Source organism: Mustela putorius, unplaced genomic scaffold (genome assembly GCF_011764305.1).
Source record: "Mustela putorius furo isolate JIRA1106 unplaced genomic scaffold, ASM1176430v1.1 tig00000873_pilon_pilon_pilon, whole genome shotgun sequence".
Classification (NCBI taxonomy): Eukaryota; Metazoa; Chordata; class Mammalia; order Carnivora; family Mustelidae; genus Mustela; species Mustela putorius.
This window is the reverse complement of record NW_025421504.1, coordinates 5662591-5677207: the sequence shown is the minus strand read 5'-3', so window position 1 is coordinate 5677207 and position 14617 is coordinate 5662591. Positions and strand designations below refer to the sequence as shown.

The following is a 14617-nucleotide window of genomic DNA, read 5'->3' as shown; positions in this document are numbered from 1 at the left end:
ATGCCATGAACACAAGTGTGAGAGCTCAAAATGGTCTCTCTCTCTTTTTTTTAGAGATTTTATTTATTTATTTGAGAGAGAGAGAGATCACAAGCAGGCAGAGAGAGAGGGGGAAGCAGGCTCCCCGCTGAGAAGAGAGCCCGATTAGGGGGCCTGATCCCAGGACCCTAAGATCATGACCTGAGCCGAAGGCAGAGGCTTAACCCACCGAGCCACCCAGGCGCCCCTCAAAATGATCTCTTAATTTGCATGCAGCTCTGTCTGAAGTGTGTGTACGTAAGTCTCTGAACAGCAGACGTGACTTTTAGGTAAGCTCGGATATATTGTGCCCTAAGGGAGAGAATTCAGAGGCCTTGTTTGGTGGAGAACCCCTGGGACTATCTGAAGCCTATAGGACGACGGCAGGGAAAGTGAGTTCATTTGGCCATGCAAGGCTGAAACCTCCAACAAAGAGCAATTCCTTCCATTCTGTGCCCCCAAAAACGCGCGCTTTTGTAAGACAAACAGTAACAAAGGCAGATATACCGAAGCATTTAGTTCTATTTTAGGCTTCCAGGAAAATGTTTTTATTTTTCTCTCTTCTCAGGGCAGCACAAGTCAATGTGTAGATGGAAAGTAAGCAAGAGACCTGCTGGAGGATGGGGTCCACATTAACCAGAGTTAACCAGGAGCTTGAGGACAGTGAGAGGAGTAAATCCCTGGGAACTCCAGTCAGAGGTAGAGGCCCAAGCCCCTTGACACTCCATTACCTTCAAATAATACGTATTTAGTACCCATGTGTATATGCCCCCCTTATGGAGAGAGCAGATGTAAGCTCTATTTCAATCAAGTCAAACTGGTCAATGCTATTCCAGCCACTTCTAAACATGTTCTGGCTCACAGCTAACATCCTAAAGAGCTATCAAATCAAATCAAATCAAAGCCTCTCAAATGAAATCAGTTACTCCTTGAATAATCAAATGAAGGAAACACTGCTTTTTGAAATAACAGCTCTTAAGACAAAGCAATATCCCTCCTTCTCAATCAGCTGTTTCACAGAATTTCAAGACAAAGGGCAACTACTGTATCGTCACTTTTTTTTCTTTTTTTGGAGTAAAGCCACAAGATTACTAATAATAAACAGCTAACGGTCACCATTCAAAAGTAATAATGACATTATGACTTCATATGCCAGTTATCTACCAAACTGGAAAGAACCAAATATATGCATTTTTCTCTCCCCAAAGAAAATCTGGAAGTAAATGTGAGCACTCTGACTCACTTTCTCTCCCAACAGAACAATTTCTGGGGGAATGTTAAACAGTATCATCTTCCCTAATTATAGGATGGGAGAGAAGGGTTTCACACTTGTTTAAGAGTTTACAATTTAAGTTGGAGAACTTATGAGATGCTCATGGTCTAGGTCTGGGATACACCTGAGTGCCTGAAGATTATTAAAAATAGACCTCAAATCCGTATTTTCATTTTGTTGCTTTAGTGCTACATATATAATGGAATAAACTTAGAGAAAAATATGAACTACCAGGCTTCCAGATTCAAGTTTCTTGGGTAAGCTCAATGGAGAAACCCAAGTTTGCATTGTGGGGGGGAAAAAATTGTTCCTGCAGGGTTTTTGCAGAGGCTATCGATGTGAGCAGCCGATCTTTTTAAAAATCCCATTACAGCTAACACACAGTGCTGTATTAGTTTCAGGTGTACAACATCTGAGTAGCCAATCTTAGGATGGTACCACGACTGTTTATCTGCTAAAAACAGTCATCACCTATGGAAACGTCAAATTACTCCTCTGTATATCCATGATAGAGTAATTTAACAGCCTAAGCTCTCTCCTTTGCTCTGACTTCTAGCTAAGAAAAGAGAAACCGAAAACGTATGTTACTCTAAAATCTACAGCTGGTTCTGTCTGCTTTCTGACACTTCAGTGCTGACTTTGAGAATATGCTCGGGGAGCTTAGCATCACAAGGACAGCTCTGAAAAAAACACTTTCCTTCCCCTTAAAGGACTCTTCAAAATCGCCTTCTATGAAGCACAACCTACATGTCTAACATCAAGACACTTTGGGGTGGAACTCTGTGCCTCAGGCAAGGAGAACAAAATAGTAACTACCCACAGGTTGGCAGGACTCAAAAAAGTGGGGAAAAAACCAGCAGTCTTTTTATAGGGGACCACATTTCTACATTTCCACTTTCTTCCTCTTTGTAAAATATTAATAATTTTACTCAGGGTTAGTAAACAAATGCGTGGCAAACTCTCAACCATCAGAAAAATGTCAGAACTTGAGAGGCAGCGAACCCAGGATATGCAAATGCTAAACTTCAGGTTCTCCTGTAGAGCTGACACATTATTCGATAACACCCACCCTTGTAAAAATAAATTACATATCCAAAAGGGCAAGCTGCTGCCGTCAATTGGGTAAACAACATAATTACCATGTGCCAGGTGGAAAGCGAATCCTCATGTAAATAGTTTGGGCTCAGAATGAGCTGCAAACTGGAAAGCAGCTTATTTTTAAACTGTCAGCAGCTTTCTTTTGTGCAATTAGACTGTAATACAGGGTAATTGCTCAAGTTTCTTTTCAGAAAAATCGCCATCTGACTCGTGCAACAGCAAGACGAACCTAAGGATTTAGGACCCCACTGGTTTTTTTTAACCCAGAATTAAAAGACACTGAGGTTCTTTAATGAGTTCTGGCATATACTTCTAACCACCTCTCCAACTAGCCTCAGGTTCTGGATTGCAAAAATCTCTTGACTGGGTAAAGTAAGACTAATTGAGTGCTTTTACATAAATAGTTCAAGTTTAAGTCTTAATAACAACAATAAGGACAAAACCCCTTCCCCTCATACACTTCTTTGCTACAATCATGCTGCTTTGACTTTCCCTGAATTACCAACCAACAAGCAAACAGAAATACTCGAGGCATTCACACAAAGGCAGTTAAAGACCATACATCAACCCAACCCTCGTAAGTCATATTTAATATTCCACTCAGCATCGGTGTCGGCCATCGGGAGCCCACCCCACGGTAAACGGGAAAAGTGGGCACCGAGAAAGGACGGGCTCGGCTTCTTTGTGTTATCAGGGCAAACGAAGGTAGAGGAGTACAACAGGAGGCCATCTCGGCATTTGCGTGGCATCACACTTACCTTGAGGATGTCCCCCCTTTTGAAGCTCAGCTCGTCGTCAGCAGTAGCTTTGAAGTCATATTTGGCGATGGCTTCCATTCTGAGCGCTGCTCAGGGCTCAGCAGCCTGAAGCCGGGGGAAGGGAGTCTTCCCTGCCGAAGCCACCCAGCGCTCTGGGCTCGGCCTCGCCGCTCTCCCGGGACTCGCTCGTGCACTCCGGGACACACAATGCCACCCTGAATCACAAGAGGGATGGGTGAGAGAAGTGGCCAGCACCGAAGGCAGCCCCGCCCTGCCGATCGGCCCGCGGCCCCAGCCCCCACGCCCCCTGGCTCTGCCCGGCTCGGCCCGCCTCCCTCGCTCGCAGGCAGGAGCCCCGATCGCCTCCTTCCTCTTCGCAGTCTCAGCCCCCAGGCGACTGACAGGCCCGCCGGCCAATGGCGGCCGCCGCTCGAGCTATTCCCGAACACACTTCCTCTTCCTTCCCGCTGGGTGTGCGCGGGGTGCAGGAACCGGCTGGAGCCCCGCTCAGTCTCCGCCTTTCCTCCCTCGCCCCTTATGCTCCGCTGCTCCGGCCCGAGATGCAGTCCGCTCCAAGAAAGGCCTCGCCCTGGGGACGGGACCCCGCTTTTCCCCGTGGCACGGGCCCATCTCCTTCCTTTCTCCCTGCCAAGCTTTCGGGCTTTCTGAAAACGCTGGGTCCCCGACCCCGTCGAAAGCAAGCAATTCCAGCTCTGGTGCTCAGCTGCTTGACTGTTGTCACAAACTAACCCTTGGTCTGCTCCTAGGAAAGCAGGAGAAGGTGAACCTCGGAACTCCTCTCTTAAATCCAATTTGCTGTTCTGAGCAAGGCAGCTCCCCTCTACTACTGCCAAACTGCTCAGCAAGCTCAGGTAACCAGAAAAAGGAGATCCGGCTGTGTCAGAGCCTTTTGTGGGTGAAGACCTGGCTCTTGCCTAAGGCACCTTTCTCCCCTGAACACCCCCAAGGCTTTGGAGTCCCAACAGCCCTTGAAATAGATGTCCTAGGTCCAGCATTTCCAGAAGCATCCTCCACATTATTTCCAAACACCCTAGGGAGCAAAGCTGAGGTCCTAACTACACTTGAAAGGAATCCCTTTTTCAGAATCTGAGCTGCCAGATGCCTTATCTGGGGATGAAAGGGCAGGGAGATGGTGCCAGTAAATCAAACAGAAGCCTCTCACAGTCACCCTGACAACAGCTGCTCTTCTCAGAGCCAGAGGGGTTCTAAAATGAGCCAAATTGCATTTTGCAGGTAAAGATTCTGTAATAACCTTCGTGATGTGCAACGGTGGGCATTCAGTCTCCAGCCACAGAGCCACAGACATGGACGTAATCTAGACCTCTGCCTAAGGAAAGGAAAATAAAGCCCCATTCTCGTTTTCAGTTCGTGTTTTCATACAGGCTAAAAAAAAGCAGAAAACAACACTGACAGTGGCAGAACAGGGACAGAGTATTTATAGTGACACCCTTCTTGGATAATTACCACCTAGCAGAAAGCTCATCTGAGGGGCATGGGTGATTATTATTCTTTTGTTCTAAAGTTAACAACTGGGGCATTAATCAAGCATAGCTGCAAATGGACTAAGCAGTAAGCCAGCTGGGAATATTAAGATTAGAAGGAAATGAGTGTTACCAGGGAGGGAAGAAATCACCTGGTAATAAAAAGTCCTTCAGAGACACCTGGGTGGCACAGTGGGTTAAGCCTCTGCCTTTGGCTCAGGTCATGATCTCAGGGTCCTGGGATCAAGCCCCCAGTCAAACTCTCTGCTAGGCAGGGGACCTACTCCCCCACCCCCACCTACTTGTGATCTCTGTCAAATAAATAAATAAAATCTAAAAAAAAAAAAAAAAAAAAGTCCTTCAGTCAAATTCTGAAAGCCACACATTCTACCGCGGGGAAATTAATCAACCAAACCAACGTTTACTCTATCAGGCCATACCTACGATATTCCATGTGGGGCTGGCTCTAAAAGAGGGAAGACAGAGCGCTAGCAAACACATATATGTATATGTCTCATTTTAAATGTGTTTTTTTTTTTTTAATTTTATTTATTTAGGGGCGTCTGGGTGGCTCAGTGGGTTAAAGCCTCTGCCTTCAGCTCAGGTCATGATCTCAGGATACCGGGATCAAGCCCCACATCGGGCTCTCTGCTCTGCCGGGAGCCTGCTTCCCCTCTCTCTGCCTGCCTCTCTGCCTACTTGTGATCTCTCTCTCTCTGTTCAAATAAATCAATAAAATCTTAAAAAAAAAAAAAAAACCCTTTTATTTATTTATTTGACAGAGATCACAAGTAGACAGAGGCAGGCAGAGACAGGAAGGGAAGCAGGCTCCCTGCTGAGCAGAAAGCCTGATCCCAAGACCCTGAGATCATGGCCTGAGCCAAAGGGAGAGGCTTTTTAACCCACTGAACCACCCAGGCGCCCCTCATTTTAAGTTTTAAGTGATCTCTACACCCAACATGGGACTCAAACTCACAACCCCAAGATCAAGTCCCATATTTTCTCAACTGAGCCAGCCAGGCACCCCTCAGAGTATTTATTTTTGTGTGTCCTTAAACATCCTTTATTTATTCTCTCTGTAGTTGCTTTTTTTTTTTTTTTGGTCAAACTAATCCATGTATATAATTTTGAAAGTCACTGCTTTTAAAAGGCTTATTTTTAAAAAGGGCAGTTCCCCACCCCAACACCTACCAGCAATCACCCTCAATTTTGTCTTTTGCTTTGTATTTACTTCCAGTATTTCTAAACAATATGCTTTTACTGCTGTTTCTTAGTTTATTCCAGCCATGATCTACCTCTTGTGAGACGTTCGCCCCTGCCAGCATCCCCCCGCCCATCCAGTAATACCATGAATTCCGGTTTAAGCAGTTCACATTACAAAATATTCTTCACTGCTGATTTAAATATATTACAAGCAACTTTCCTTTCTGGTACAATCCTTTACTTTTCCCTGGCATTAATAACTGCTTTTCCTTTTTTGCCTACTTTCCAATGCGTGTACCTGTTTTATTGAGCTACAAATGTTCCAAGATCTTTGCTACATGCCTGTCAATACTTTCAATATTTTCTATCTGACCAGGTAATTTATTTTAATTGGTGTCCAGGGCTGATTGTTGGGACTATGTTTCAATGGTAGGAAGCTAAATTGAGCAGATCTAACAAGGATAAGGAGTTTCATATTTGAAAAACAGAAATCAGAAAATCAGAAACTCAAAAGCGTTGTCACAGGCAAGGTAGTATGTTATAACAAGGAACAAACTTCTAAGTCATACGGGATTTCAGACAACTGCAGTGTAACTAAACAGACACGGCATAAAAACCAAGACGGTTTTCAACACTGGGTTTTCCTGTGACCGAACTCATCTACCACAGGATTCCTAGAAAAAAGCATAAACAGACTAACACTCTTGAAAATCATGTTTCACATAACTATGGCTTCGTGAGATACAGTTTGAGAGAAATGAAAACCAGGCATAATCAATACTTCCGTGGCTGTGCCAAATAAAAATAAGCAGCTCATGGAGAAAACCTGAAGGGCTCAGCTTACGAGGCTAGCCACTGAAAGAGCACACAGGCTAAAGGAATTCAAAAGGATGTGTTTCATTAAAGGCAAAAACAAACAAAAAAAAACCCACTCACAACCCTAAAAACAAAAAAAACACAAAAGCCCTAACAACATACCCACAAAAAAACTGTCATACAGAACACTAATAACTAAAAGAAGAAAACTGAAACTGGACGCAATGTATAATGATTTTAACAGAGAAGATGGGTTGAGAGTACATTTGACACTGAACTCTACTGAGAACGGTTAAGCTGTTCCAGCACACACCCTGCAGCCCATCACAAGCAACAGATTTTATTTTATTTTATTATTTTTTAAAAGATTTCATTTATTTATTTGATAGACAGAGATCACAAGTAGGCAGAGAGGCAGGAAGAGAGAGAGAGGGGGAAGCAGGCTCCCAGCTGAGCAGAGAGCCTGATGCAGGGCTGGATCCCAGGACTCTGGGATCATGATCTGAGTAAAAGGCAGAGGCTTATTAACCCACTGAGCCTCCCAGACGCCCCCACAAGCAACAAATTTTAAGAACACAAGTGTAGGAGCCCCTGCAGTGGGTTTAGGGTCTGCCTTCGACTCAGGTCCTGATCTCAAGAGTCCTGAGATCAAGCCACACATCAGGCTCCCTGCTCCTGGGGGGGCCTGCTTCTCCCTCTCCCTCTGCCTGCTGCTCCCCCTGCTTGTGCTCTCTCTCTGCCTGGTGAATAAATAAAATCTTAAAAAAAAAAAAAAAAAAAACCCATATGTGCAGCCTGAATTGTTCAGGTTAACCCACTGAGCCACCCAGGCGTCCCCTAACTGGAAAAATTTTTAAAGGTTTATAGTATTTAGCCTCTCCAATACTTTGGGTGAACATACTCTGATTCTTTATCCAATGTTCATCCATTTAACATTTTGAGCAAACAATTTTTTGTTTGCAGTCCCCTGTACTTGTAGGACTGCAATTTTTGTTTGCAGTCCCCTGTACTTGTAGGACTTTATTTTCTTTCTTCCATTTAACTCTCTTCTTCCCCAAATTTACAGAACATAAAATACACAACACTCACTGTTGTGTATATAGCTTAATATATATATATATATATATATATATATATATATATATATTATTAAGCTATATACATATAGCTTAATGTCTGCATGGTCTCTAAAAGCAGGCTGACAGGGGTTCAAGTAATGATCTTGATGCTTACCAGCTATAATTCTGGGTAAGCCTTTTAAACGAGCCCCATTTCTTATCAGTAAAATGGGGATAGAATCACCTACTTTATAAGATTTATTCATTATTAGGTAATACAGGTAATATAGATGAAGTGGTTTGAACAGGGCCCAATATTAAGTTACTCAAAATAAGTTAAAATGTGATTCTACTTAAAACATAAGATGTTCAAGGATGCCTGGGTGGCTCAGTCGATTGGGCCCTGCCTTTGGCTCAGGTCACGATCCCAGAGTCCTGGGATCGAGTCCCACATAGGTTTCCTTGCTCGGCAGGGAGCTGCTTCTCTCTCAGCCTCTGCCTGCTTCTCTGCCTGTATGCGCGCGCGCTCTCTCTCTCTCTGACAAATAAAGAAATAAAATCTTTAAAAAAAGGTTCAATTTCACTGTTAAAAACTGCAAATTAGGGGCGTGTGGGTGGCTCAGTGGGTTAAGCCACTGCCTTTGGCTCAGGTCATGATCTCAGGGTCCTGGGATCGAGTTCCGCATCAGGCTCTCTGCTCAGCAGGGAGCCTGCTTCCTCCTCTCTCTCTGCCTGCCTCTCTGCCTCCTTGTGATCTCTGCCTGTCAAATAAATAAATAAATAAAATCTTTAAAAAAAAAAAAAACAAACTACAAATTAAAACAATGAGATTTCCTTCGCCTAACTGGCAAATTTTTTTTATTTTTTTTTAAAGACTTTATTCATTTATTTGTCAGAAAGAGAGAGAAAGCAGACAAGCAGGCAGAGAGGCAGGCAGAGGTGGAGAGAGGCAGGCTCCCTGCTGAGCAAGAAGCCCGATGCGGACCAGACCCTGGGATCATGACCCCAGCCAAAGGCAGCGGCTTAACCCACTGAGCCACCCAGGCGTCCCCTAACTGGAAAATTTTTTAAGGGTTATAGTATTTAGCCTCTCCAATACTTTGGGTGAACATACTCTGATTCTTTATCCAATGTTCATCCATTTAACATTTTGAGCAGCTACTATATGCCTGACTGACCATGTGCTTGATACTGTGTTATAACAAACCCATCACAAAGGCCACACTGTAGTAGGGAATTAATCAGTTCAATTTTTTTGGAAAGTAATTTTATAGTATACTATACTATAGTAATTTTATGTTGACAATTTAAAAATAGATATCCTTGAACAAGCAATTCAATTCCTAGATTATCTCACTGAAATAATGACAAATACCATGTGTCACATACATATATACCTGATCAATATCCACGAGCGCATCTATGGAATAGCTATGTAAATACCAAGAGATACTATCAAGTTAAAAGCAAAAATGCAGAAAAATTAGTTTATCCCATTTCCATAAAGCAAAATAGTATTTATCAAATGTATGCTAAAGAAAAGACCCAAAATGTTAACAATGGTTATCTCTGGGAGCAAGAGGACAAAATATTTTTACTTTTTCTTTTTTTTTTTCAAGATTTTATTTATTTATTCAGGAGAGGGAGTAAGAGAGAGAACACTAGGTGGGTGCGAGGGGAGGAGAAGCAGACTCCCCGCTGAGCAGGGAGCTCCCAAGGATCATGACCTGAGCCAAAGGCAGACACTTAACTGAGCCATCCAGGCACCCCAGTATTTTTACTTTCTGCACTACACACCTCAATTGTATTTTCATCACTACGGTCAAACACCAAAAAATATTACTGGCGCTCTGGAGTCAGACCTGAATTCAACTGGCCCATTACCACTAGACGGGCGACACTGGTGAAATAACCTACATTCCCTAAATCCTCGTTTCCCTCAGCTGGAAAATGAGGATAATAACGCACCTACCGGACGGGACATTTTGATGATTGAAAGAGATAGCGCATGTGAGGCCTCGGAGTGGAGTAAAGGCTGTGGAGTCTCTGGCACAAAGTTGTAAGAGGTACCAACTGGCTGGCATCACCAACATCTTTTCAAGTACCAGTCTGTATGTTCCTGCACTGTCCATCTTCTTCCATCTACATACAAACTCTGAAGCGCTTTCTGGTAGGCAAATTAACAGCCCTATTAAATATAAACTTTAAAATTAAATTGCTCCACATCAGAGTCCTAACAATGCTCAAATATTTACACATATAAAGACTAATCACATCTATCGTCACTTATTCTATTAGGCTTTTAAATATTTACTCTGTACATACAGAAAGCATAATTTAAGTTGACTAATTTAAAGCCACATTCCAGCCTCACGATTTTACAGCTGCATTCTGTAACAACAGTTTTGGGTTTTGGACCAGCTGCATCAAAATCGTTCGTCCCATTCAGGGGTGCCTGGGTGGCTCAGTGGGTTAAAGCTTCTGCCTTTGGCTCAAGTCATGATCCCAGGAGTCCTGGGATGGAGCCCTGCATTGGGGCTCTCTGCTCAGTGGGGAGCCTGCTTTCCCCCGCCCCCACCCCAGCCTGCCTCTCTGCCTACTTGTGATCTCTGTCTGTCAAAGAAATAAATGGAATCTTCAAAAAAAAAAAAAAAAAAAGTCCCATTCAGAGACTGAATGGGGTGCCTTCTAGAGTTCTGCAATGTAGTGGCCTTAGGCCCAGAGCCTAATTTAAAATAAGATTCACAGGTAATTCTTATGCATGCTAAACCTGAAGAATCACTGATGTACTAGAAGAATGCCTTAAGCAGATTTTAAAGTTTGCATTCCAAGGATGTGTACGATGAAAATAATGCGTCCTCACTTGGCTCAACAAGGAAAAAGCCAATTTTGACAAATAAAACCAAGGGCTCTCAACAGTCTTTCAGTGGTGCCAGAAAGTTTTTTTGAATTAAGCAAGTAACTATTAATTTCTCTCAGGAGAGCATGGTGGGTCTCTTTTCTGTATTACTTAATTTCTCCAAAATCTATTACTCTTCTGTTCTAGGTACAATCAGAACTGCTGCTGCACACCAGGCAACATAATAGATTTTTCTCAGAAAAACTAAGTACCATCAACCAGTAGTATTTAAAACCTAGCAATCCCTCAAATCTGAATACACTTGCTAAGGAAGTAAACTGCCTCAAGCATTTAAATGCTTGCTTTTAGTATCAAAGAAAGCCGATTAGAAGAATTAACTTCGTTTTTTATTTTGGGAATTCAGAAAATTTTGAACCAGGAAAGGAGCAATGGAACACAGTTATTCCTTTCTACCGAAAAAACCCCGACAGCAATAACAAAAATGCCTGATTAAAAGAACCCTGGCAAAGAATAAATTCATACTGTCACAACGGGCAAGTGTTAATTAATTCATCTATGGCCTAAAATTCTATTCCCTCAAATATTTCATGTTATCTTAATTCTATTGTAATATAAGTCTATGGTTAGTTTTTGTTTTTTTAACGTGAACCACTCCAACTAAAAGCCAAAAAAAATAAGTCATACAAGCCACCAATTGACCCAATCTTCCTTAACCAATACAAGAGAGACACAGGAAGAAAAGCACAAGCAGGCACCAAAGCAGAATATCAAAACAAAGAAAACAACTAAAACACAAATAACACAAGCAAGCTACACTTGTGACCCTGTGGCAGTATTGACGGGCTTATGGATGAATTCAATCCTCTGAGCCTCCCAGTTCCCAGGGGGAGAACTTCAAGTCTCGCAGGGCCGACTGAAGCCCACGCTTCAAAGTGAAGGATAAAACAGGAAAAGAGGGGATCTTCCCCGGAGAGAAAACAGAATCTTTACATGAGGGAGAAGGCAAACTGCACCAAGGGGCAGAAAAATTATGTCGAAGAGGGGACAAAAAGGAGGAAGGGGAAGTAGATTAGAAAAAAAGGGGGGGGAGAGGGATGGGCAAATGACTTGCATTACACAAGTAAGCATCTGATGTCCGCAGTGAAAATACAAGTAGAAAGGGAAGGCAAGGACTGGAGAAGTATACATCGAAAGAGAGACAGGAAAGCCAAAGAGAGAACGCTAACTTCTTTCATGTGTCTTTTGGACTCTTTTCTGAGTCCACAGCACCAAACGATAGATGTCGAGTGTACTTCGGCTCCTCTGCAAAGCCCAACTTTTACAAGGACTCCCTCAACAAGCTATAACTCATGTGGCTTCTACCGAGAGCCTTACAGATGAAAAATACCGGTGCTTCTCTATCCCCTCGCACTGAAATCCTTCCTCGGAGCATTCCAACCAACTGCTGCTTACTGTTCTTTACAATTATTTTTCAGAGCAGCTTAAAAAAAAAAAAAAAAAAAAAAAGTGGACATCTCGACCGGTTCCGGCAGCAAAGGTTCTAACTCAACGGTATTCATACGGTAGGTGGGTTCCCTCCCCAAATTCGGCCCAATGGCACCAGGAGATGGTGACGTGGTGGCCGTGCAGGTCGCAGGAGCATCAATCACCACATTTGCAGCCGCTGCGAATCCCCCGCCTCCCGGGCCAAGTCAGACTGACTCACAGAATGAGTACCCAGGGATCCCGGGCTTCTCCCGACCCCTCTGCGCAAACCCTCCGGAAGAAAGCGTGAAACTTAATGAGGAGCCCCCCGCCTCCCGCCCCCGGGGTCCGGGGCTCTGCACCGAGCTAAGGGCCGGGGGAGGACGGTCCCCAGGAAGGAAGCGCCCCAAAAGGGGAAACGCGGAGCCCGGGAGCCCCGGGGACTCCGTCCCCCGCCCCAGGCCTCGCGGTCCCAAACCCGAACCCCGGCAGCCCTGGGTAGGCTGGGCCCGGCGGGCCGACTCCCGCTGCCGAGCGAGGGGGAAGAGGCACCGCAGCACCGCCGCCGGCCGCACTCACCGTGGCGCAGCTGCTCCGCTCCGCGCCCGGCCGGCCCCTCTGCAGCGGTGCGAGCGGCCGCCGACCGCGCTGCTGCTCCCCGATGGCAGCGCCTGTTCCCGCCGCGGTCGTCGCCTCAGTGTTCGTCGCCGCTACCGCCGCCGCCGCCGCCGCCGCCCGCTCGCCGAAGCAGCACAGCCGCCTGGCTTCCGCTCCTCCTCGGGGTCCCGCGAGAACTTCCCCGCGCGGCCCCGCCCCGCCCCGCCCCGCCCCGCCCCCGCGAGACTTCCCCCGGCGGAAAAGGCCCAGAGCGCAAGCGCTCCTCCTGGGCTCGGGCCCCGCAGGTAGCCACCATCTAGATGCCAAGGCGCGTGCGCCAGACCGCCCCGGAGCAGGTGGCACCGACTTGGCTCCGCCTCCGGGTCGCTGTAACCCTCTCGGTGCCTAGACGGGTCAATTACAGCTTAGCCCCGAAGGCGTAACTCTTCACCACACCCTAATCACTTCCCTCCTCCTGCGGGGTGTGGGGTGCGGGAATCTCCCTCCACCCTGAAACACTCCAAAGAGACGACCAGCTTTTGAAATACTTGAGAATGTGGGCCAAACGGCCGCGTTAGAGGAATTAACATATTAATCAAGCGCCTACTGTGTGCTAATCATAGGTATAGGTACAGGTATTGTGTGTAGAAGGCACACTGAGGAACAGGTATCCTGGCCCGCCAGGAATTCGCGGTCTGGAGGAGAGGAAGGAAAGTAAACAAACAGATGCTATATGCAATGTTAGAATTATTTGGGGGAATGCTGAGGAAGCTAAAAAAAAAAAAAAATGGGGGGGAAGGACCGCTACTCTGCCCATATTAGAACAGCCTTCCCAGAGAAGGTGATGATGACGTCTGAGCTGAGTCTTGGAGGGCGAGTAGGAGTTCACTAGACAGAGAAGTCCGGGTAAGAGTGCTCCAGGAGCGGGGACCGGCACGCACGCCCAAAGGAGCAGAGGCGGGAGAGTCCTGTTCTGTGTAATGCTAAGTAGTTCGATTCCTGCAGCAGGCGGGTGAGTACGGGGGAGCAGCAGATGAGGCTTGAAGAAGTAACTCCTATTTTTCAGTTCCAAAAGCTCTTTCTAATTAAAGAGAACAGAACGTATCTCATGGTAATGTGCTCCCTGGAAGCCAACAGAATAGTGCTGCGATGAGAATAACCAGCCGTCTGATTCTGCAGAGAAAAGAAGCCACGGAAATAAGGAAAATGAGCTGTTCTCTCACCGGTCATTTTATGAGCACCAATTGTATTCAAGGCACTTTGCAAGGTAATAGATGAACCTACCAAAGCCTCTGCTTTCAGCAATTTGTAATTCACAGGAGAGCCGCCTGTTCTGCAAGGCAAAAGAGCAGGCCTTAAGTCCCACTGAAATGCCTACAGGACCGGAGCCAATTATTTAGTGCTCAGGTAATCAGAGAGGACTTGGTGTTTGAACTGCAACCTGGAAGCTGGGAGGAAACACTGACAGAATTAGCCAATATGTTAAATTGCCCAGATTTTAAGATTTGGGGTGGGGTGAGAGACAAGGCCAAGATGTATGGCTTAGGGTTCATGGTCAAGTGATTAGCAACCTCTGAAGCTTTTTGAGCAGGACACGTCCGATATGTAGTAAAAATAATAAGAGGATTATCTATTTACCACCTGAAGTGTATGGTGTTTCTAGAGGGTGGATAATAAGTATTCCCATTTATAGACTCAGAACTGAGGCTTAGAGAGCTTCCTGATGTGACCCAAGAAAACCCAAGTACAGTAGACCCAAGACTTGAACCTAGGCCTATCTTGTTCTAAAATCCGTATTTTCGCCACTATGATGCTTTATAATTACTTAGTAATTCTAGAATGGTGGCCAGGAAAAAAACAGACATGGAAGGGAAGGACTTAGCTCCTGAGCAGAGAGGAGGAGGAAGTGAGGGAAAAGTTGGATTTCTTTGTTTTGAGTGGGTAGAACAACAGAGAAGTGTGCCAGCCAA

General features: G+C 45.2%; 1 protein-coding gene across 1 annotated transcript in view; it reads right to left on the bottom strand.

Moving 5' to 3' along the window:
• GRB2 (growth factor receptor bound protein 2) overlaps positions 1–12849 on the bottom strand; it is a 72084-nt gene extending 59235 nt beyond the window's left edge. Inside the window, exons 1-2 of the mRNA XM_004748934.3 lie at positions 12630–12849; positions 3148–3362 (exon numbers count right to left, since the gene is read on the bottom strand). Coding sequence (XP_004748991.1) covers positions 3148–3225 — 78 coding nt within the window. The 5' untranslated portion in view covers positions 3226–3362; positions 12630–12849. The remainder of the gene's footprint in view (positions 1–3147; positions 3363–12629) is intronic.
• Between the last annotated feature and the right edge of the window lie 1768 nt (positions 12850–14617).